Source organism: Globicephala melas, chromosome 1, assembly GCF_963455315.2.
Source record: "Globicephala melas chromosome 1, mGloMel1.2, whole genome shotgun sequence".
Lineage (NCBI taxonomy): Eukaryota > Metazoa > Chordata > Mammalia > Artiodactyla > Delphinidae > Globicephala > Globicephala melas.
Window position 1 is genome coordinate 171,838,976 of NC_083314.1, and position 21,747 is coordinate 171,860,722.

The following is a 21,747-nucleotide window of genomic DNA, read 5'->3' on the forward strand; positions in this document are numbered from 1 at the left end:
CGTGTATTGAAGAATCCTTGCATTCCTGGAATAAACCCCACTTGATCATGGTGTATGATCCTTTTAATATGTTGTTGGATTCTGTTTGCTAGTATTTTGTTGAGGATTTTTGCATCTATGTTCATCAGTGATATTGGCCTGTAGTTTTCTGTCTTTGTGACATCTTTGTCTGGTTTTGGTATCAGGGTGATGGTGGCCTCGTAGAATGAGTTTGGGAGTGTTCCTCCCTCTGCTATATTTTGGAAGAGTTTGAGAAGGATAGGTGTTAGGTCTTCTCTAAGTGTTTGATAGAATTCGCCTGTGAAGCCATCTGGTCCTGGGCTTTTGTTTGTTGGAAGATTTTTAATCACAGTTTCAGTTTCACTGCTTGTGATTGGTCTGTTCATATTTTCTATTTCTTCCTGGTTCAGTCTCGGCAGGTTGTGCATTTCTAAGAATTTGTCCATTTCTTCCAGGTTGTCCATTTTATTGGCATAGAGTTGCTTGTAGTAATCTCTCATGATCCTTTGTATTTCTGCAGTGTCAATTGTTACTTCTCCTTTTTCATTTCTAATTCAATTGATTTTTTTTTTTTTTTTTTGCGGTACGCGGGCCTCTCACCACTGTGGCCTCTTCCGTGGTGGAGTACAGGCTCTGGACGTGCAGGCCCAGCGACCATGGCTCACAGGCCCAGCTGCTCCGTGGCATGTGGTATCCTCCTGGACCGGGGAACGAACCTGCGTCCCCTGCATGGGCAGGCGGACTCTCAACCACTGCGCCACCAGGGAAGCCCCTAATTCTATTGATTTGAGTCTTCTCCCTTTTTTTCTTGATGAGTCTGGCTAATGGTTTATCAATTTTGTTTGTCTTCTCAAAGAACCAGCTTTTAGTTTTATTGATCTTTGCTATCGTTTCCTTCGTTTCTTTTTCATTTATTTCTGATCTGATCTTTCTGATTTCTTTCCTTCTGCTCACTTTGGGTTTTTTTGGTTCTTCTTTCTCTAATTGCTTTAGGTGCAAGGTTAGGTTGTTTATTTGAGATGTTTACTGTTTCTTAAGGTAGGATTGTATTGCTATAAACTTCCCCCTTAGAAGTGCTTTTGCTGCATCCCATAGGTTTTGGATCGTCGTGTGTTCATTGTCATTTGTCTCTAGGTATTTTTTGATTTCCTCTTTGATTTCTTTAGTGATCTCTTGGTTATTTAGTAATGTATTGTTTAGCCTCCTTGTGTTTGTGTTTTTTACCTTTTTTTCCCTGTAATTCATTTCTAATTTTGTAGTGTTGTGGTCAGAAAATATGCCTGATATGATTTCAGTTTTCTTAAATTTACTGAGGCTTGATGTGTGACCCAAGATGTGATCTATCCTGGAGAATGTTCCATGTGCACTTGAGAAGAAAGTGTAATCTGCTGTTTTTGGATGGAATGTCCTATAAATATCAATTAAATCTACCTGAGCTATTGTGTCATTTAAAGCTTCTGTTTATTTACTTTCATTTTAGATGATTTGTCCATTGGTGTAAGTGAGGTGTTAAAGTCCCCCACTATTACTGTGTTTTCTGTCGATTTCCTTTTTTATAGCTGTTAGCAGTTGCCTCATGTATTTAGCTGCTCCTATGTTGGGTGCATATATATTTATTATTGTTATATCTTCTTCTTGGATTGATCCCTTGATCATTATGTAGTGTCCTTTGTTGTCTCTTGTAACATTCTTTAATTTAAAGTCTATTTTATCTGATATGAGTATTGCTACTCCAGCTTTCTTGTGATTTCCATTTGAATGGAATATCTCTTTCCATCCCCTCACTTTCAGTCTGTATGTGTCTCTTGGTCTTAAGTGGGTCTCTTGTAGACAGCATATATATGGGTCTTGTTTTTGTATCCATTCAGCAAGCCTGTGTCTTTTGGTTGGAGCATTTAATCCATTCACATTTAAGGTCATTATGGATATGTATGTTCCTGTTACCATTTTCTTAATTGTTTTGGGTTAGTTTTTGTAGGTCCCTTTCTTCTCTTGTGTTTCCCACTTAGAGAAGTTCCTTTAGCATTTGTTGTGGAGCTGGTTTGGTGGTGCTGAGTTCTCTTAGCTTTTGCTTGTCTGTAAAGCTTTTGATTTCTCCATCGAATCTGAATGAGATCCTTGCCAGGTAGAGTAATCTTGGTAGTAGGTTCTTCCCTTTCATCACTTTAAGTATATCATGCCACTCCCTTCTGGCTTGTAGAGTTTCTGCTGAGAAATCAAATGTTAACCTTATGGGAGTTCCCTTGTATGTAATTTGTCATTTTTCCCTTGCTGCTTTCAATAATTTTTCTTTTTCTTTAATTTTTGCCAATTTGATTACTATGTGTCTTGGCGTGTTTCTCCTTGGGTTTATCCTGCCTGGGACTCTCTGTGCTCCTTGAACTTGGGTGGCTATTTCCTTTCCCATGTTAGGGAAGTTTTCAACTATAATCTCTTCAAATATTTTCTCGGGTCCTTTCTCTCTCTCTTCTCCTTCTGGGACCCCTATAATGCGAATGTTGTTGCATTTAATGTTGTCCCAGAGCTCTCTTAGGCTGTCTTCATTTCTTTTCGTTCCTTTTTCTTTATTCCACGGCAGTGAATTCCACCATATTCTGTCTTCTAGGTCACTTATCCATTCTTCCTGCCTCAGTTATTCTGCTACTGATTCCTTCTAGTGTAGTTTTCATTTCAGTTATTGTATTGTTCATCTCTGTCCTTTAATTCTTTTAGGTCTTTGTTAAACGTTTCTTACATCTTCTCGATCTTTGCCTCCATTCTTTTTCTGAGGTTCTGGATCATCTTCACTATCATTATTCTGAATTCTTTTTGTGGAAGGTTGCCTATCTCCACTTCATTGAGCTGTTTTTCTGGGGTTTTATCTTGTTCCTTCAACTGGTACATAGCCCTCTGCCTTTTCATCTTGTCTATCTTTCTGTGAATGTGGGTGTTTTCCACAGGCTGCAGGACTGTAGTTCTTGCTTCTGCTGTCTATCCTCTGGTGTATGACGCTGTCTAAGAGGCTTGTGTAAGTTTCCTGTTGGGAGGGACTGGTGTTTGGTAGAGCTGTCTGTTGCTCTGGTGGGTAGAGCTCAGTAAAACTTTAATCCGCTTGACTGTTGAGGGTGGGGCTGGGTTCCCTCCCTGTTGGTTGTTTGGCCTGAGGCAACCCAACACTGGAGCTTACCTGGACTGTTTGGTGGGGCTAATGACAGACTCTGAGATGGCTCACTCCAAGGAGTACTTCCCAGAGCTTCTGCTGCCAGTGTTCTTGTCTCCACGGTGAGCCACAGCCACCCCCCCGCCTCTGCAGGAGACCGTCCAACACTAGCAGGTAGGTCTGGTTCAGTCTCCCCTGGGGTCACTGCTCCATTCCCTGGGTCCCGATGCGCACGCTACTTTGTGTGTGCCCTCCAAGAGTGGAGTCTCTGTTTCCCCCAGTCCTGTTGAAGTCCTGCAATCAAATCCCGCTAGGCTTCAAAGTCTGATTCTCTAGGAATTCCTCCTCCTGTTGCTGGACCCCCAGGTTGGGAAGCCTGACGTGGGGCTCAGAATCTTCACTCCAGTGGGTGGACTTCTGTAGTATAAGTGTTCTCCAGTCTGTGAGTCACCCACCCAGCAGTTATGGGATTTGATTTTACTGTGATTGCATGCCTCCTACCTTCTCATTGTGGCTTCTCCATTGTGTTTGGATGTGGAGTATCTTTTTTGGTGAGTTCCAGTGTCTTCCTGTCGATGATTGTCCAGCAGCTAGTTGTGATTCTGGCGTTCTCACAAGAGGGAGTGAGAGGGGCTTCCCTGGTGGCGCAGTGGTTGAGAGTTCGCCTGCCGGTGTAGGGGAGACGGGTTCGCGCCCCGGTCCGGGAGGATCCCACATGCCGCGGAGCGGCTGTGCCTGTGAGCCATGGCCACTGAGCCTGCGCGTCTGGAGCCTGTTCTCCACAACGGGAGAGGCTACAACAGTGAGAGGCCCTTGTACCGCCAACAAAACAAAACAAAAACAAAAAAGAGGGAATGAGAGCACATCCTTCTACTCCGCCATCTTGGTTCCTCTCTCCTGGAATAAGCACGTATTGGTTTTTTGATCGGGTCCCTTATGTTCCTTAGTCTCTGTTTAGTTTTTTTTTTTTTTTTTTGCGGCACGCAGGCCTCTCACTGTTGTGGCCTCTCCCGTTGCAGAGCACAGGCTCCGGATGCGCAGGCTCAGCGGCCATGGCTCATGGGCCCAGCCGCTCCGCGGCATGTGGGATCCTCCCAGACCAGGGCATGAACCCGTATCCCCTGTATCAGCAGGCGGACTCTCAAACACTGCGCCACCAGGGAAGCCCTGTTTACTTTATTATTATTATTTTTTTGATTTTCTTCTTGAACTTGATAAATTCAAAGGTTTTGTCCTCAAGGTCACCATTTTTTTTTCCTGCCTCTTTGAATCTGCTGTTGAACCTTTCAAGTAAATTTTTAAAATTCAGTTATTATATTTTTCTACTCCAGAAATTGTTTGCTTGTTTTTACAATTTCTGTTTCTTTGTTGATATTCTCATTTTCTTTATATATTGTTTTTCTAGTTTCCTTTAGGTTTCCGTGTTTTCCTGTAGTTTATTGAGCATATTCAAGACAGTTGTTTTAAAGTCTTTGTCTGGTAACTCCAAAGGCTATGTCTCTTTGAGGTCGGTTTCTAGAGATATATGGTGTTCCTTTGAATGTGCCGTGTTTCCCTATTTATTTATATGCCTTGTAATCTTCTGTTGATAATTGAGCAGTTGAGAAAACAGCCATACCTTCCAGTATTTGAAAACTGACTTCTTGCAGGGGAAGACCATCAGCCATCATTTTCTGTGCATACATCTTCCCCGGGCTTGTGTGTTTGGTTTCCCCCCAATTCTACTGTATATGTGGCTCCTTTTAAATGTTGTTATTGCTCAGTCTTACCCTGACTTCTTCTCAAGGCCTTAAATGTTCTGTTGTGTTCTCCTGCCTGTAGTCTCTTGCCCCAGGTGCCTGCAGGTCTGAAGCCTTCCTGCAGCTCGCATGTAGTTCAGCAGGTGCCACTCCTTTCAGGGACCCAATCTTATATCCAAACTATGTCACTCTTCCCATCATTGGTCTGAGTCAGGTGAGACAGAAACCAACCCCTCAGCCCCCAGACAAGCCAGAATGTTACAAACAAGTTCAGCCTTTTTCTTTCTGTTCTGAAGGAGGAACTGGGAATTGTGTGTCTTCCTCCAGATTGTGCCATGCCAGGTAGGGGTTGGGGCAAGGACAGGCAAAAACACCACTACATTTCCTGTTCTTTTGAATGTGGTTATGTAGAGCTCAGGAAGACAGTTTTTGAAAGATTGAAGGTTCCTGGAAGCAGTGCGGATGGAAATTATTTTAGGTTCACAGTAAACCACATTAATGTGGAAATTTGGGAGAGTGAAAACAAACTGTCGCTCAGCCATCAGGAATAGAAAGTTTTGAGGAAAAACTTAAGGATAGGGAAACAAAGTGAATGTTTAATATTTTAATAGCAATAAGTAAAGGAAGATCCCTTTCAGCTCTAGTATTAATCTAGGTCAGTGTTCTCAAAACTTTTAGATTCAGGGCTTCTTTGTACTCTTAAATAAAAATATTTGGGGTTCTCAATATTTTATCTTATATATGTTAATATTTACTGTATTAGAAATTAAAACTGAGGAATTTAAAAATATTGTTTTAAAATAAATTTAAACCTATTTTTGTAAACCTGATAATACATTTTTTTGAAAAAATATTTTCTGAAACAAAAAAAATTGATGAGAAGGATTGTATTATTCAAAGCTTTGCAAATCTTTTAATATCTGGCTTAATAGAAGTTAGCTGGAATCTTATATCTGCTTCTGCACTCGACCTGTTAACAGTGTTATTTCAGTTGAAGTATATGAGGAAAATACAGTCTTACCCAGGGATGTAACTGGGAAAGGGAGGCATATTTTATACAGCCTCTTCAGAAAGTTGTGGTTATTATTTGATACTATACCAAACTGAAAAAGTGGTAGTTTCTTAAACGTTAGTTGCAGTATGGAATCTGACTCCATATTAGTGAACTTTTGGTACTCTGTTACATTAAAATCTATTGGTCTGTCTTGTACTTGAATTAATTATATACTCTGTATATCATCGTGCGTGGGTCATTTGTAAAATACTGCTTGACTGAGTTATGTGGATCTTTCACGTACTGTTTTATTATAGAGTATAAAAAAATCACATTCTTTCTGGAAAGTCTACATGTTGGGAATATGCCAAGCTCATGGTGATAGTTACACATTTTCTAAAAGTTGAATTTTCATTTGAAAGCTTGAATTTTATCATTGGTGACAAATACTTTCAATTTTCCTCGATAAGTTCACTTTGTTCATTTTCAATAAAATGCCGTGTACCAAGGTCTGCATAAGCATAGTTTGTCTCTTATTTATTCTTTCAAGTAACATGGTGTTACATGGAGAAAGCACCTAGTTCAGCTTGTTACTTAAACAGTCTTATAAATGCTTTTTCTTGATATAACCTGCTAACCCCAATATACTGCAGAAGTGTTTCAGTTGTTTTCTCTCATTTGGTCACACAGTATATTAAAAAGACATGTTCTGAAGCTTCCTTACTTCGTGATGTCATTTTTATGACATCTCTATATGATCAGATTACAGAGATGGAGAATAGGTTAGTGGTTCCTAAAGGTTAGATGCATAAGAGGTGAAGGTAGAAAAGAGGAAGGAAAGAAGGTGCCTATGGCTTTTATAGGGTAGTGCAAAGGATCTCCGTGAAGAACCTTTTCTGTATTGTGACTGTAGCAGTGGTGACAGGAACCTATAAATGTGATAAAATTGCCCAGAACTAAATATACACGAAAATGTGTGTGCACGTAGAACTGGAGAAATCTGAATAAGTTTGCTGGATCATATCAATGTTATTTTTCAAGGTTTGGTATTGTACTATACTTACATAAGATTTTACCATTAAGGAAAACTAGATGAAGAGCATATGGAAACTCTTTGTATTATGTTTTAAACTCCATGTGACTCTATAATTATCTCAGAATAAAAATTAATGATTTTTACTGTCACATAAATGACATACTTAAGTACTCGCTCTTTTTTTTTTTTTTTTTTTGTGAGTGCATGGTGAGAGTGTGGGAGTGAAGAATACAAGGACTGCCGTTGGTTTGGTTTTTTACTAAGGCACCAGTAGTTTTACCCTTCTTGTTTTTCTGTCATTAGTGCAAATGTCAGCACAACAACATCTTGGCATTAATATTGTGAGACTGTTTTCTCTCCCAAGCCTTCTCATCACTAGGGCTCTGCAGTCCACATTCTGAGAATCAGTGCCATAAAGTTTTAGTCTTTAGTTAGCTGAGGAAAACAAGTACATTTGGCACTCTGTATCTGCGGGTTCTGAACCTGCGCATATGGAGGGCTTGCTGTACTGAAACTGTTTTATATGAGACTTGAGCATCTGTGGGTTTTGGTATCCATGAGGGTCTTGGAAGCAAGCCCCGGAGGGGATAGCAAGGGACAATTGTAATATGCTTAAGACTGCATGTCCAGTTCAGTGATACGTCTCTGCTTCTCTCTCCAGCGTTTTATCGTGGACTCTTGCTTATGGGGTGTTACTGTACTTCTGTAAAATTAGAGTTACATTTGTAAAGATATAAAAGGTAGACATGAGAAGAGTAAAATTTTGGAATTAACAGCTTTCTGCATCTGTGCTGTATAGTATGGTAGCAACTAGCCATATCTGGTTATTTAAATTTAAATTCTAAGTGATTAAAATGTGTATAAATAAAAGTTAAATTGGACCAGTGGTTGTACAGTTTCAGTTTTGCAAGATGAAAAAGTTCATCACAGAAATTTTTATTTACACTGGTTGTGTATCTCTCAGGAAGACAATTGTAAGAGGTTGAAGGTGCTTCGAAGCATTGTGGATGCCAATATGGTCAAAGTGCTGGTCTAGACTTTAAGGTATTATCTTTACTTCTCTGGCCAGATTTAGATGTCAAACATTTATTTGATAGAAGAGTTTCTCACTATTTATATCCTCTAATAGCTAGTTAATAAGAATGAAGGAACACATTTACTCATATATATGTATATACACATATAGTTATAGAGAAAAATATTAAAATTGAGAACTTTTATAAATTTATAGTAATAGTTTATTTTAAAAAAATATTTCGTGTATCCATAGGTACTGTTTTTATTTAGATTTTAAAAGTAGGGCTTCCCTGGTGGCGCAGTGGTTAAGAATCTGCCTGCCAATGCAGGGGACAGGGGTTCGAGCCCTGGTCCGGGAAGATCCCACATGCCGTGGACCAGCTAAGCCCGTGCGCCACAACTACTTAACCTGCGCTCTAGAGCCCACGAGCGACAACTACTGAAGCCCGCACGCCTAGAGCCTGTCCGTGCTCCGCAACAAGAGAAGCCACCGCAATGAGAAGCCCGCGCACTTCAACAAAGAGTAGCCCCTGCTCGCTTCAACTAGAGAAAGCCTGCGCGCAGCAACAAAGACCCAACGCAGCCAAAAATAAATAAATAAAATTAATTTATTAAAAAAAAAAGTAATTCCCAGCTCTAAGATGACAGAAATAGATTTGCCTCTGGTACCTTTAAAGTGTCATGTTTTACATTCCAACATTTTTAATCAATCTGGAATTTTTTGGTATCATGAGTTGAGCGTATATATCCTCCTTCCCCCTAGATGATTATCTAGTCATCCCAACACAATTTATTAAGTAATTTTGGTATTTCTCTAGTGACTTGAGATACTACCAACATTTTGTACATATATGTGCTTATTTCAGCATTCTCTCTCAATATCATTCTTTCCATGTCATTAAATACTCCTCTGTATCTTTTTTTAATGACTACAAAGGATTATACTGTATGGCTGAGTAAATACTACGTACATCTATTATCTATCTCTTTATTGATTAAATTGTGGATTTCTTGAAGCTTAAAACACCAGTAAACATATATTATTGGCCTCATTTAGGCACATAGCCCACAGCATAGTGTCTTTGTGTTACATTTCCATAAATATTGTTGATTTAGTTTCCATTGTGATTTATAGGACGATATTTCAGTTGTTTTCCAGAAATATTTAAAACTTCGCAAAATACAGACCTCCTACTGGATTTTCTGGTTTGCTTTACTATTTTCTATCACATGAAGGGAAGTTGAAGGAAAGGGAAACTATCACAGAGTTTATCTTCAATGAGTTTTTATTATAAAAGTAATTAATTCTTATGAAAAAGGAAAAATACATATAGGCATACCACGGCAATATTGTGGATTTGGTTCCAGAACACTACAATAAAGCGAATATAGCAGTGATGCAATTCACACAAATTTTTTGGTTTCCCAGTGCATATAAGAGTTATGTTAACACTATACTGTAGTGCATAAAGTGTGCGATAGCATTATGTCTAAGAAAATCAATGTACGTACCTTAATTAAAAAACACAATGGACCCTTGAACAACTTGGGAGATTGGTTCCAGGGCCCACCACACATACCAAAATCCATGGATGTTTAAGTCCCATAGTTGGCACTTTGTATCCCTGGTTCCACGTCTGCAGATTCAACCAACCACAGATTGTGTAGTACTGTAGTATTTATTTATTTCCGCTAGTTTTACTGAGGTGTAATTGACAAACAGTGCTGTATCAGTAGGGTGTACAGCATAATGATTTGATGTACATACATCATGAAGCACTGTAGTATTTATTGAAAAGTATACGCATGTAACTGGACCCACACAGATCAAACCCCTGTTTTTTGAGGGTCAACTGTACTTTATTGTTAAAAATGCTAACCATCATCTGAGCCTTCAGCAAGTCATAATCTTTTTGCTGCTGGAGGGTCTCGCCTCGATGTTGATGCTGCTGACTGACCAGGGTCGTGGCTGCTGAAGGCTGGGGTGGCCGTGGCAATGTCTTAAAATAAAATAACATTGAAGTCTGCCGCATCAACTGACTCTTCTTTTCATGAACGACTTCCCTGTAGCAAGCAAGGCTGTTTGACAGCATTTTGCCCACAGCAGAATGTCTTTCAAAACTGAAGTCAGTCCTCTCAAAACCTGCCACTGCTTTATCAGCTAAATTTATGTAATATTCCGAATCCTCTGTTGTCATTTCAGTAGTCTTCACCAGGATTAGAGTCCATCTCAAGAAACCCTTTCTTTGCTCATCCATAAGAAGCAATTCCTCATCTGTCACAGAGTTTTATTATGAGATTGCAGCGATTCAGTCACATCTTCAGGCTCCACTTCTAATTCTAGTTCTCTTACTGTTTCTACCACATCTACAGTGACTCCTCCATTGAAGTCTGGAACCCCGCGGGGGTTTGGAATCAACTTCTTCCAAACTCCTGTTACTGTTGACATGTTGGGCTCTTCTCATGAATCACGAATGTTCTTCATGACATCCAGAATGGTGAATCCTTTCCAGAAGGTTTTCAGTTTACTTTGCCCAGATCCATCAGAGGAATCACTATCTATGGCAGCTAAATAGTCTTACGAAATGTATTCATTAAATAATAAGACCTGAAAGTTGATTCATGGGCTGCAGAATGGATGTTGTGAGAGCAGGCAGGAAAGCATCATTAATCTTGTACATCTCCTTCGGAGCCCTTGGGTGACCAGGTGCATTGTCAACGAGCTGTAATATTTTGAAAGGCATCATTTTTTCTGAGCAGTAGGTCTCAACAGTGGGCTTAAAATATTCAGTAAACCATGCTGTCAACAGATGTGTTGTCATCCAGGCTTTGTTGTTCCACGTATAGAACGCAGGCAGACTAGATTTAGCAGAATTCTTAAGGGCCCTAGGATTTTCGGAATGATAAATGAGCACGGACTTCAGCTAAAAGTCACCAGATGCATTAGCCCCTAACAAGAGAGTCAGCCAGTCTTTTGAAGCTTTGAAGCCAGACGTTGACTTCTCCTCTCTAGCTGTGAAAGTCCTAGATGGCATCTTCTTAAATGGAAGGCTGTTTCATCTACACTGAAAATCTGTAGTTTAGTGTAGCCACCTTCATTCCTTACCTTAGCTAGATATTATGGGTAACTTGCTGCAGCTTCAACATCAGCACTTGTGGCTTCACCTTGGATTTGTATGTCATGGAGACATACAAATACAAGCCTCTTTCCTAAAACCTCATGAACCAACCACCTCTGCTAGCGTTAAACTTTTCCTCCTGCAAATTCTTCACTCCTCTCAGCCTTCAGAACCAAAGAGAGTTAGGACCTTGCTCTAGGTTAGGTTTTGGCTTAAAGGAATGTTGTTGCCGGTTTGATCTCTCCAGACCACTAAAGTTTTCTCCATATCAGCAATAAGGCTGTTTTGTTTTCTTATCATTCGTGTGTCCACTGAAATAGCAGTTGTAATTTCGTTCAAGAAGTAACTTTTCCTTTGCATTCACAACTTGGCTAACTGGCGCAACAGGCCTATCTTTCTGCCCATCTCAGCTTTCGACATGCTTTCCTCACTAAGCTTAATCATTTCTAGTTTTTGATTTAAAGTGAGAGACATGGGACTCTTCCTTTCACTTGAACACTTGGAGGCCATCGCAGAGTTATGAATTGGCCTAATTTCAATACTGTTGTGTCTCAGGGAATAGGGAGGCCCGAGGAGAGTGCGAGAGATGGGGAACAGCTTGTCAGTGGAGCAGTCAGAATACACACAACATTTATGGATTAAGTTCGCCGACTTATATGGGTGCAGTTCATGGTGCCCCAAAACAATTATAATAGTAACCTTAAAGATCACTGATCACAGGTCACCATAGCAAATATAATAATAATAATGAAAAAGTTAAAAATATTGCGAGAATTACCAAAATGTGACACAGAGACATGAAGTGAGCAAGTGTTACTGGGAAAATAGAGTTGATAATCATGCTTATATAGCACAGGGAACTATATTCAATACCTTGTAATAACCTTATATTGGAAAAGAATCTGAACAAGAATATATGTAGATACATATAACTGAATCAGTTTGCTGTACATCTGAAACTAATACAACATTGTAAATCAACTATACTTAAAAAAATGACACGCTTGATGCAGGGTTCCTGCAAACCTTCAATTTGTAAAAATCAAAGTATCTGTGAAGTACAGTAACACGCAGCACAATAAAATGAGGTGTGCCCTTAATACAGAGTATATAAAATAAAACCTACAAGTTGTATCCTATATCCCCCTTTCAATTCTATTTCTGCGAAGTAGCAATTTTAAGTTTGCTATATGTCTTCCCAAGACATCTTTGAGTATACTATTAGCATATATCAAAAAGCACTACACAAATAGGATTTTTATTCTTACTAATTCTGTGATTTGCTTATGTCACTTAATATTGTAGATACCTTTCCATGACAGTGTATGTAGATTTACCTCATTCTTTCTTAGCTCAGAGATTACACTACATTCTCTCTTTGACTGAATATAGCTTACTTTAATCTCTCTCTTATAAATGGAGACATTTATAAGACATTTATAAGCACTCTGTATTCAGAGTGCTTCTTTATTTTTTGCTATTATGAATTTATCTTTAGGGTCAATTTCTTGAAATGGAATTGTGTAATAAAAGGATAAGCTTATTTAAAATTTGGTAAGTATCACCTGATAGCTCTTTGAAAGGCTATGGCTACATAATTTTTAAATCAGATTTATGTGTGCCTGCACACATGTGCACAATATTGAATTTAGTCTTTACGGCAGTATTTATTTAAGGGGAAGTGAGTGTTTTAAGAAATAACCTTTCATCTCCTTGTCATATGTGAAGTGCTTAGAATGGTTTCTGAAACATATTAAGAGCTATCTAAATGCTATAATTATTTTTGTTTGCTTAATTCCCTTCTATTTTGAAAATTGAAAATCTTACCAATTTTTTCACACATCCTTATTTTGAAAACTGTCAGCATCTGGACCTAAGTTGCTGTTAGTGTGTTCTGTGTTGTAATGGGATTCACCCTCAGATTTCTATCTTTAATTGTCACAATCACTGTTTTTTAAGTAGTTATTATGGACTTAAAGGTTATGTATGCTGTACAAAGTGTGTTTTGATTGGCTTGTCTTCCTTCACTGGCATTCTGTTAACAGAGAGTCAGTTACCACCATTTGCTAGTTTTTGTTGTTACCTGCAGTTAATAAAAAAAGTCAGTGACTTAAGAGAGTTCATTGAAACTTGAAAGTAATGATGAAAATGAGAATATGTCTCAACTTGTAAACTTGTACAGTGAACTGGATTGCCATTTAAATATAAAGCATTCATGTATATAGTCTTGGAGAAGTAAATCTTTGTGATAACTTTGAAAGTATTTGAAAAGGAAAGTATGAACAAAATCTATTATGACTATCAAAATGACTATCCCTGCTTCTCTATACATTTGATGTTATGAAACATGTTCATAGAATGTTCCCATTCAGGCTTTTGCAGTGTTTTTCAACAAAGTGTAATAGTATATTGAAGAAGTTACTTGAGAATAATTTAATCAATAAACTTGGTTAATCATGTCATTAAATGCAGAGAAGAGAGGAAAAGCATAGAGGCATCTTTCACGGTTGTACTCCCTGCCTCAACAACAGGTACAAGTCAAAATCATTCCTTGAAATTTCTAAAACCATTCACAAAGAATGGACAGATTCTCTGCAAGAAAGCTGAGCGAGGTATTGGCAAAATTTCTTTATCAATGCACCTATTAACATATTGCAAAATGGGAGACTTCCCTGGTGGCACAGTGGCTAAGAATCAGCCTGCCAATGCAGGGGACACGGATTCGATCCCTGATCCGGAAAGATTCCCTCATGCTGCAGAGCAGCTAAGCCCGTGCACCACAACTACTGAGCCTGTGCTCTAGAGCCCACACGCCACAACTACTGAAGCCCACGTGCCACAACTACTGAGCCCGCATGCTGCAACTACTGAAGCCCATGCGCCTAGAGCCTGTGCTCTGCAACAAGAGAAGCCACCGCAATGAGAAGCCTGCTCACTGCAGTGAAGAGTAGCCTCCTCTCGCTGCAACTACAGAAAGCCCGCGCGCAGTAAGGAAGACCCAAGGCAGCCAAAAATTAAAAAAATAAAATAAAAAATAAAAAGGACCCGAGTCCATTAACAACAACAACAACAAAAATATACATATATATTGCTAATGCCACAATGGCATACGTTGTGAGAGAGGAATCACAACCATGTGTGGCAGTCATCAGATGTTATGCTTTGCATTCAGGTAAAACTGCTTGTGTACAGAGTATGCATCAGCTCTTTTCATACATACAATTTAAATATGAGAAGTACTTGATTATTTTTTGTTTGTTTAAAAGAGTAATTCCAAGCTAAAGGAAAATAAATTCTTTGTTTTATTAATATTCATTTTGAGAGCAATGATAGAGTTTCAGTATTGATAGAGCATCAGCTATGTGTGGACAGTAAGGGTGGTATTACTCAATGAAAGAACTTGAGCCTGAATGTTAATTCACATACTTCTTTTGCAGTTAGTTGTGTGTTTACTTATATGGCTCTAGTGTTGAAGATATTGGTGAAAAGTTTGAATAAGATCAAATATGGCCAGCATGCATGTTTTCAGCGTCTTCTGTGAAAAAAATGGGCTGCTGTTCCTTTCTGTAATACACTAGTTATGAGAGGGCTAAGTTCTTATGTAACTTTCTGAAGTGTAGAAAGAGATTTCTCTGTTTTCATAAGGGGTACATCTCAATTCTGTGTGTATTATCTTGACAGCCAGAAGTTTATGCTTCAGTATAAAGTACAGTATTCCCCCCTTATCTGCAATTTCACTTTCCGAGGTTTCAGTTAACGGCAGTCAACCACAGTCTGAAAATACTACATGGAAACTTCCAGAAATAAATTATTCATAAGTTTTAAATTGCTCACCGTTCTGAGTAGTGTGATGAAATTGCTTCTCATCAGGAGATTTAAGAAAACTTCTAAAAAAGCTGCACTGATTCTGAATTGCTGGATATTGTGATAAAAATAAGTTTTTAAAAGTAGAGCTGTAAACAACATTAATAAACACTTTCCTAAACTTTTGAACGCTTTGAATTTGAGTTACTATGCCATATTTACTCACGTTATGATATTGTTCTTGCCATTCTTTGACAGACCCCTTATCCCTCTGGACAGAATGCAGGTCCAACCACGTTGGTATACCCTCAAGCTCCTCAGACAATGAATTCACAACCTCAGACCCGTTCTCCGGTAAGTAAGCAGAAACTTGTTCTAGAGAATATTCTCCACCTAAGTTTGTGTTTGTAGTAGCTTAGGTTCTTTTGGCTAATATTTTTACTCGATTTTGGAAAATTTTTACCAAAATAATTTTTTAAATTATTATTACTATTATTATTGGATAGCATTGCATTTTCAGACCTTTCCTATAGGAATAATTTGAATTTATTAAGAACAAGAAGAAATGGAGCTTTTAATCTTCTTTTACTTTTCTGTGTCATTCAAGTTCTGGTTGCATTCAAGTTCACTTCATCTCAGCTCTTAATTTGTTATTTGTACTGTTCAAAATTCAGGAGAAGTGTAAAGCATGATTTTGAAAGTAAATTAAATTTCATTAATTGGACTCTGAAATTCCAGTGTTTTGGGAAGTAAGACTTCTGAATCGTTGTTACTAGATCAGTTCTAACTATTTGACTGTGTGGACATATGCATGACTTACACCAATAGTGTATTTATTTCTTCAGACGGTAAATAAATTGTCATACAAGTATAAATGCTATCATCCTCTTTGCTCATCTTTTACATGGATTGCAATAAGTATTTCAGAGACTGAGAATTTACTCAAGGTTCATCCTTCTGTTTCACAAAAGTGTACAGTGGCTTCAGCTCTCCATTCCTTAGAATGTTGTTTCCTGCCCTGCATGATTAGTTTTTGCTAGAAGGTGCTTCTGTAACATCTCACATTGTCTCTCACACCCCTACTTGTATCTCAGCTCTGTGTTTTCCTCAGAATACAGGGATCTTCTTTTGGTTCTCCACCTTTGCTTTTTCGCCTGTAGTACAGGAATATTTCATTGCATTAGCTCCTGTTCATTTGGTTTTATGCATGAATTTAGGAATATTGAAATATGTGATAGAATTGCTCAAAGAACTAGGAGATCACAGACTTCACCAAAATGTAATCTCTTTCTTATCCTCCTCCTACCTTCCTTTTCCCTATTGCCCTCTTCTCCAATACTGTTCTTAGATCCTGGTTCTTCCCAGGGGGTGGAACCATTCTAAGGAGGTGGAACTTTGGTCCTAGTTGGCCGTTTGCTTGTCTGGGTTTTTTTGTTTGTTTTTTGGGTTTTTTTGCCGAAATGGTCAACAAGATGTCTGATGCAAGTTTTGTTCTGAGAGTGGTTTGGGAATGTGGACACTTGACTACTGGGAATGGGCCTGAGATCTCACCAGATTAATTTAGATAGGCCCCAGTTCTAATCATTAAACATGGAACATTGTGGTAAGCTCTTATTGCAAAGGATTCTATGGCCCTTTTTACCCCTTTACCCCTTTTATAATTATTGGGGAAAAATAAAAGAAAATTAAATTTACATGGTTAGAACTGGCGCAAAACCTGACTGAAGAGCTGCATCTCTAAACCAGTTTTTTTGACAGCCCAGCAGAACAGTGCCAATACATTGCACAGACAACTGGAAGAGGAGGAAGGTTTTGGAACAGACTCCCGTTTACAGGTCCTTGGCTGGAAGAGGCTGGATAAAATACTGCATTGTAAGCAATATAACAAACTGTACTTCTTGCAGGCAGTGGTGCCTCTGGCACTCATTATTTTTGACCACATCCATTTGTTGGCTGATGAACACAAATGCACTGATTGCTTCCTCTCTGAAAGTCTAACCTAGCATGGCAGTTTTTGCCAGGCATAGTGGGGGAAAGAATAACAAATTGGGTGGGTCTTCTCTATTGGGAATTAGACAGGAGTAATTTGGGGTTTAGATTCTTCTTTATTTTAAACTTGAAGAGGGATATCCCTTTCAGATGAATTTGATTTTAAAAGATAAATTTCAAGGCTTCTTTTTCCCTCTTTCCATTTTATGATTGAATATCAAGGGGAAAACTGTCTATAGTTGTCAGCCATTTTTCTGTGGTCATAAACTCTTCAGACACTATCCTCTATGCAATTTTTACCATCTGCTCTGCTAGTGACCATTACCACCCCCATTACTAAAAACCACACACATAACATTCCATTACATATCCCAAAACAAGTGCAAGACTAGCAGACCCCACACTACTCTTGCTTGTTGTTTTGGGTCCAGTTTTCTTTGCTTCATTTGTGTTGGTGCTGGGAGGGTGAAGTTGGGTTTGGAATTTGGCAGGGTTGCATTTCTTCTGACATCCCAAGTTGCCATAGTCTAGTCTCATCCATCCCACAGCTATCCCAACTGGTGAGGAGAGGTAAGCTGTTGCACTAAGGAAGGGACTCTCTCCATGGCTTTCTCCAAGGGACTCTCTCAGCAGCTAAGCTTACTCCGTTCTATTTCTGCATTAATGGGCCATTGGCAATTGCACAGTTTAGGCTTCTCTGTTCTTCCCTGGACAGCTGCCTTTGCAATCCAACTGGCTTCAAGTGACCCCCCTCCCTCCTTGAGGTGATCTTTGTGCCTGTATTTCTACTTGATACTTAGTATCTTAGTTAAATTTATATTGTTGAAAGTCTTGTTTAAAAGTAAAAAAAATAGTGATAAGCTACCTATATGTTCCATTTTCTGGTTGTATTGGAACTCTTTAAACTGTAAATTTTTTTTAAATAGCTTCCAAAATAGTGAAACTATTGAATGCTTAATCGGGAGAGGGGGACAGTTTGGCTTTTGCAGTAACCTGTAACCATTGGTTATTTTTATATTCTGTGGTGCTAAGTGCCAAAGTTATATCAATATATGTTGGCCATGCTCAGTTACCAACTGTGCACAGAAGAGTGAGTGGGTGGGTGGGTGAGTGGGTGGCATTAACGTTGGATCCAAGTTCACAGAAGATTGCTTTCCTTAATATCTACAGTCCTCACCATCTTAAAGACCCCTCTTTAAAAAGAAAAAAAAAAGAAAAAGAAACAAAAGTTTCTATTTTTAATATGAGCCAGCAGCGACTACAGTTTGTTCTGTTGCTTACAGTTACCCATAGGATTAAGACTATTGTCATTACAAATGAAAAACTCAATAGCCAATGGTGACTAGTGCAAAATAGACTAGGGTACTTTCCCACTAACTTTTTTTTTTTAATATATGTGTAATTTTATAAGGTACTCCTCTTGCTCATAGAAAATTCTCTTTTGACTGGAACATTCCAAATATATAAAGTTTCAACTTTTATTTTAGAGCCTTAGAAATGGGGCCTTTCTGTGGAACAGTGATAAGACAGGTACTACTGTACTAAGGTTAATTTTTTAACGTGGCCCTTCTCTCCCATTTCCTTCAAAAGTGTCATGAAGAAACATCTCACTTCTACCCTCCGACTTTAATACCACCTGGGTGGTGTTAACCTATTCTTGAAGCTTAATGTCCATAGTAGAGGTTTGATCTGTGTTCTTTTCATAGTTGGAAAACTGAAAATATCAGACATCAGTTTCTTGGAAGAGAAAATGTTCTGCAAGAACAGTAGCTGCCATTATCATCATTCTGAAAAACTATTTTACAGTGGTTGTTAGCAGATCTAATGGCTAGCTAACACACTGTAATCGTACAGGTCGTGGAGAGCTCATTAAGTTGTATTGAATAACTTCAAAATATGTTAAGGTACTTTTCATTACTTAAATAATAGGTATACATTTTAGCTTCTAAGGTAAATTCTTGATAGAGCTGTCTTCAGTCATCTCCTACATTGTGGCTTGTGACCCACTGCAATTTCTTGAAAATTTTTTACATTAAGTAATGGCAGTGGAGGAAATAATTCCAAATCTCTTGCATATGCTATTGTGGGTAACTTAAATTCTGAGTATGAGGATTTGTTTCTTAGTTCATCTTCAGTCTGGATAACCCATTATAATGAGCTAACGGAAGGAAGGCTCAAACAACAGAAGGAAAATATGTATTTTAGCTTTTTAAATGTTTTAAGTAAAATCCTTGTAAGGTTTGCATTCAAAACTGCTCGCTAAATATTTTCTGTTAACTGTTAAAGAGGATGGTTAACGTTTCAGTAGTTAATGTGTAGGTAGCCAGTACATGACTCTATGGGCCCGAATAATTCCTCTGTTCTTTTTAGTAAAATCACTTTGGAAGCCCAGTTTTGCTCTGATGAAGAATTATTTGATCTTAGAGATTTTGTATTTAAAATTTGATGGGTGAAAAAGCTTTTTCTTCCATTCTAAGTTAGTGAAAGTAAGAGTTGGAATATGTGTTACCCGCTTTCAAGTACTCTATGATTTAGCTAAGAAGTTAGGTTTTCTTTGGCTTTTATTCTCAATATCAGATAGCAGTAGGTACATGTATACAGTCTTGTGCTGTTGTGTATAAATAGTAATTGAGAGATTTGACTTCTTTTACTCTTTTTTTCTTCTTGAGCTTATAATAGTACCGCTTTGATTACTAATGTTACAGAATGATGTTCTTTACTACTGTTCGCTTTCATATGCCTGGTATTAAACATTACTAGTTAATTGAATTTAAATATATATAATTATTTATATATTTACATATATTTATAGATCATAAATATATTTTATATATATTTATATATGCTTATATATTTATAATAGATAAATTTTAATCTTTAACTCCAAGAAACAAAGGAAGATACTGAAATTTCCATTTCATGTGTGAGATATCCATTTAACTTAAGTAAATTTGAAATCCATCCTATTACATTCTTTATTTCCTGCTGGACATTATAATTACCTCCTGGCTATTTCTTGTAATATAAAAGCATTTCTCATTCCCTCTAGTTATATCAGTTGCATAAGCATAGTTGACTTTTCATATGTTTGTCTTAATATAACCACTTAGTGTTTCAAACTTTCTTTTGTTTTATTTTAGGGTTTAAAAAAATTCCTATCAGAGAAGCACCTTTATGTGCCTAACAGCTTAGCTGTTTCTCTCCCAGCTGATAAATGGCAAACTATTTCTGGTAGAGGTGTTAACCTCTTGACTCTCAGTACCTGTCTGTCACTGTCCTGCAGCAAAGCTTTGACTGTTTGTGTTTTTTTTTTCTTGTGGGTTTTATTTCTTTTGGCATAATGTGTGACATTTTGGTTTTTGTTGTGGTGTTTCTGACTCTTTGTGCCTTTCCTTTTGTGTTTGTTTTCCCTCCTTTTCTCAGTTTGCAGCGGGGCCTCGACCTGCCCATCATCAGGTACTGTACCCTTGCCCCTTCACTATTACCCTTAACTAATAGGTGGGGGCTTTAGTAGTTTCTGACTCTTAGAATGCTGCCATTCCATGGACCCACTCAAACCAGTCTTTTCCGGAGTAGCTTCGGTCTGAGGTAATGCAGTACTTTTTGTATTTCACAGCATTTTGTTATTAACAAACCAATTTCCTTCTGTTTATTCCACAGTTTAAAAATAATAGAGTTTTTTTACTTTCCAAAAAATAATTGCTCTGAATTTAGAGGACCTTGAAAATGTTTAGATATATTAAGCCATTACAGATTTTGTGGATACCTGTATTAAGTTTAAATTTAACTGAATGGAATAGGCAACATTCTAAGGGTTTTCTGTTAACATCCTGATGTAACCTGTATTGATGTGTATAAAATAGCATTAGTATTTCTAAAACCACTTAATCTCAGTTACTAACTTAGACCTAATAACAGATTCATTAACTATAATATACATTCATTTGCTGCATAGAATTATCTTTATTCTTAGGATATATAGAAAATAGATACCTTATTTAGTTTTAATATTTTTAGCCTATTTGTTCTTTTAAATGAAGTAATTGTATAAATTAAAATTTCAAAAATGTATATGCAGACACTAGTTTATTTAGCAGGAATATACTAGAAGGGATGGTTTGGGAGAAAGAAAAAGACTTGCAGAGTTTTTTCCCCAAAGTGTTCTGAAACATTTTCTCATTCTGTAGTAGAAAGAGCCTACTAAATTCTAAATCTGATAGATCTGGGTTTATATTACCAGTCTACTGTGTAACCTACCAGCTGAGTTAAGCAGTTCTTTTTCTGAGCCTCAGTTTCCTCATATGTAAAATGGGGTAAATACCCTTTCCATCACAGATAATATATGTAAGTCAGCTACCATAAAATAAGCAGCCAGGAAGGGTTGGCTATTTTTAATATCGTCATGCAACTTGGTATGGTTTGATAAAATGAGAGGAATATTACCAGCGTTTACCTGTGGTATCATATTTAGAATTCTTATTACTGAGTAAATGGTTATTGTTTAATTGAAGCCTTTCATTATCTAGCAGTGATTTAATACAAAGCTCTACTTCTCAAAATACAGTCTTTCCAATTTGGACGATGTAAAAGCCAAGCAGATTCTGAGGTGTTAAAGGCATTTTGCAGGAGAACTCAGAGGTGGTTGTATGAAGAGGATGGCAATTCTTTGGATTTGATAAAGAAAACTCAGGGGTATCTTTTACTCGATAGAGATAGCATAGTTAAAATACTTTAAGAGCTTGGACTTTGATGTCAGCTAGACCTAGATTTAACTCTTCCTTATTAACTGGGTGTTCTTGGGCAATCTACTTACTGCTCTCAGCCTCAGTTTTCTCATCTGTAAAATGGGGACAGTATCAATACCATCTCAGGACTAATGTGAAGAGTAAATGAGATAATACAAATAAAAT

General features: G+C 37.8%; 1 protein-coding gene across 16 annotated transcripts in view; it reads left to right on the forward strand.

Annotated features, from left to right (window-relative positions):
- EIF4G3 (eukaryotic translation initiation factor 4 gamma 3) overlaps window positions 1-21,747 on the forward strand; it is a 366,964-nt gene that overhangs the window by 168,114 nt on the left and 177,103 nt on the right. For 7 of the 16 annotated variants that reach the window (XM_060310035.2, XM_060310045.2, XM_060310007.1 and 4 more), the window contains 3 exons: window positions 15,107-15,202; window positions 16,607-16,720; window positions 20,261-20,293. In XM_060310035.2, the coding sequence (XP_060166018.1) occupies window positions 15,173-15,202; window positions 16,607-16,720; window positions 20,261-20,293 (177 nt within the window). In that variant the 5' untranslated portion in view covers window positions 15,107-15,172. The remainder of the gene's footprint in view (window positions 1-15,106; window positions 15,203-16,606; window positions 16,721-20,260; window positions 20,294-21,747) is intronic. The other 9 variants (XM_060310039.1, XM_060310013.1, XM_060310017.1 and 6 more) reach the window with 3 other exon arrangements.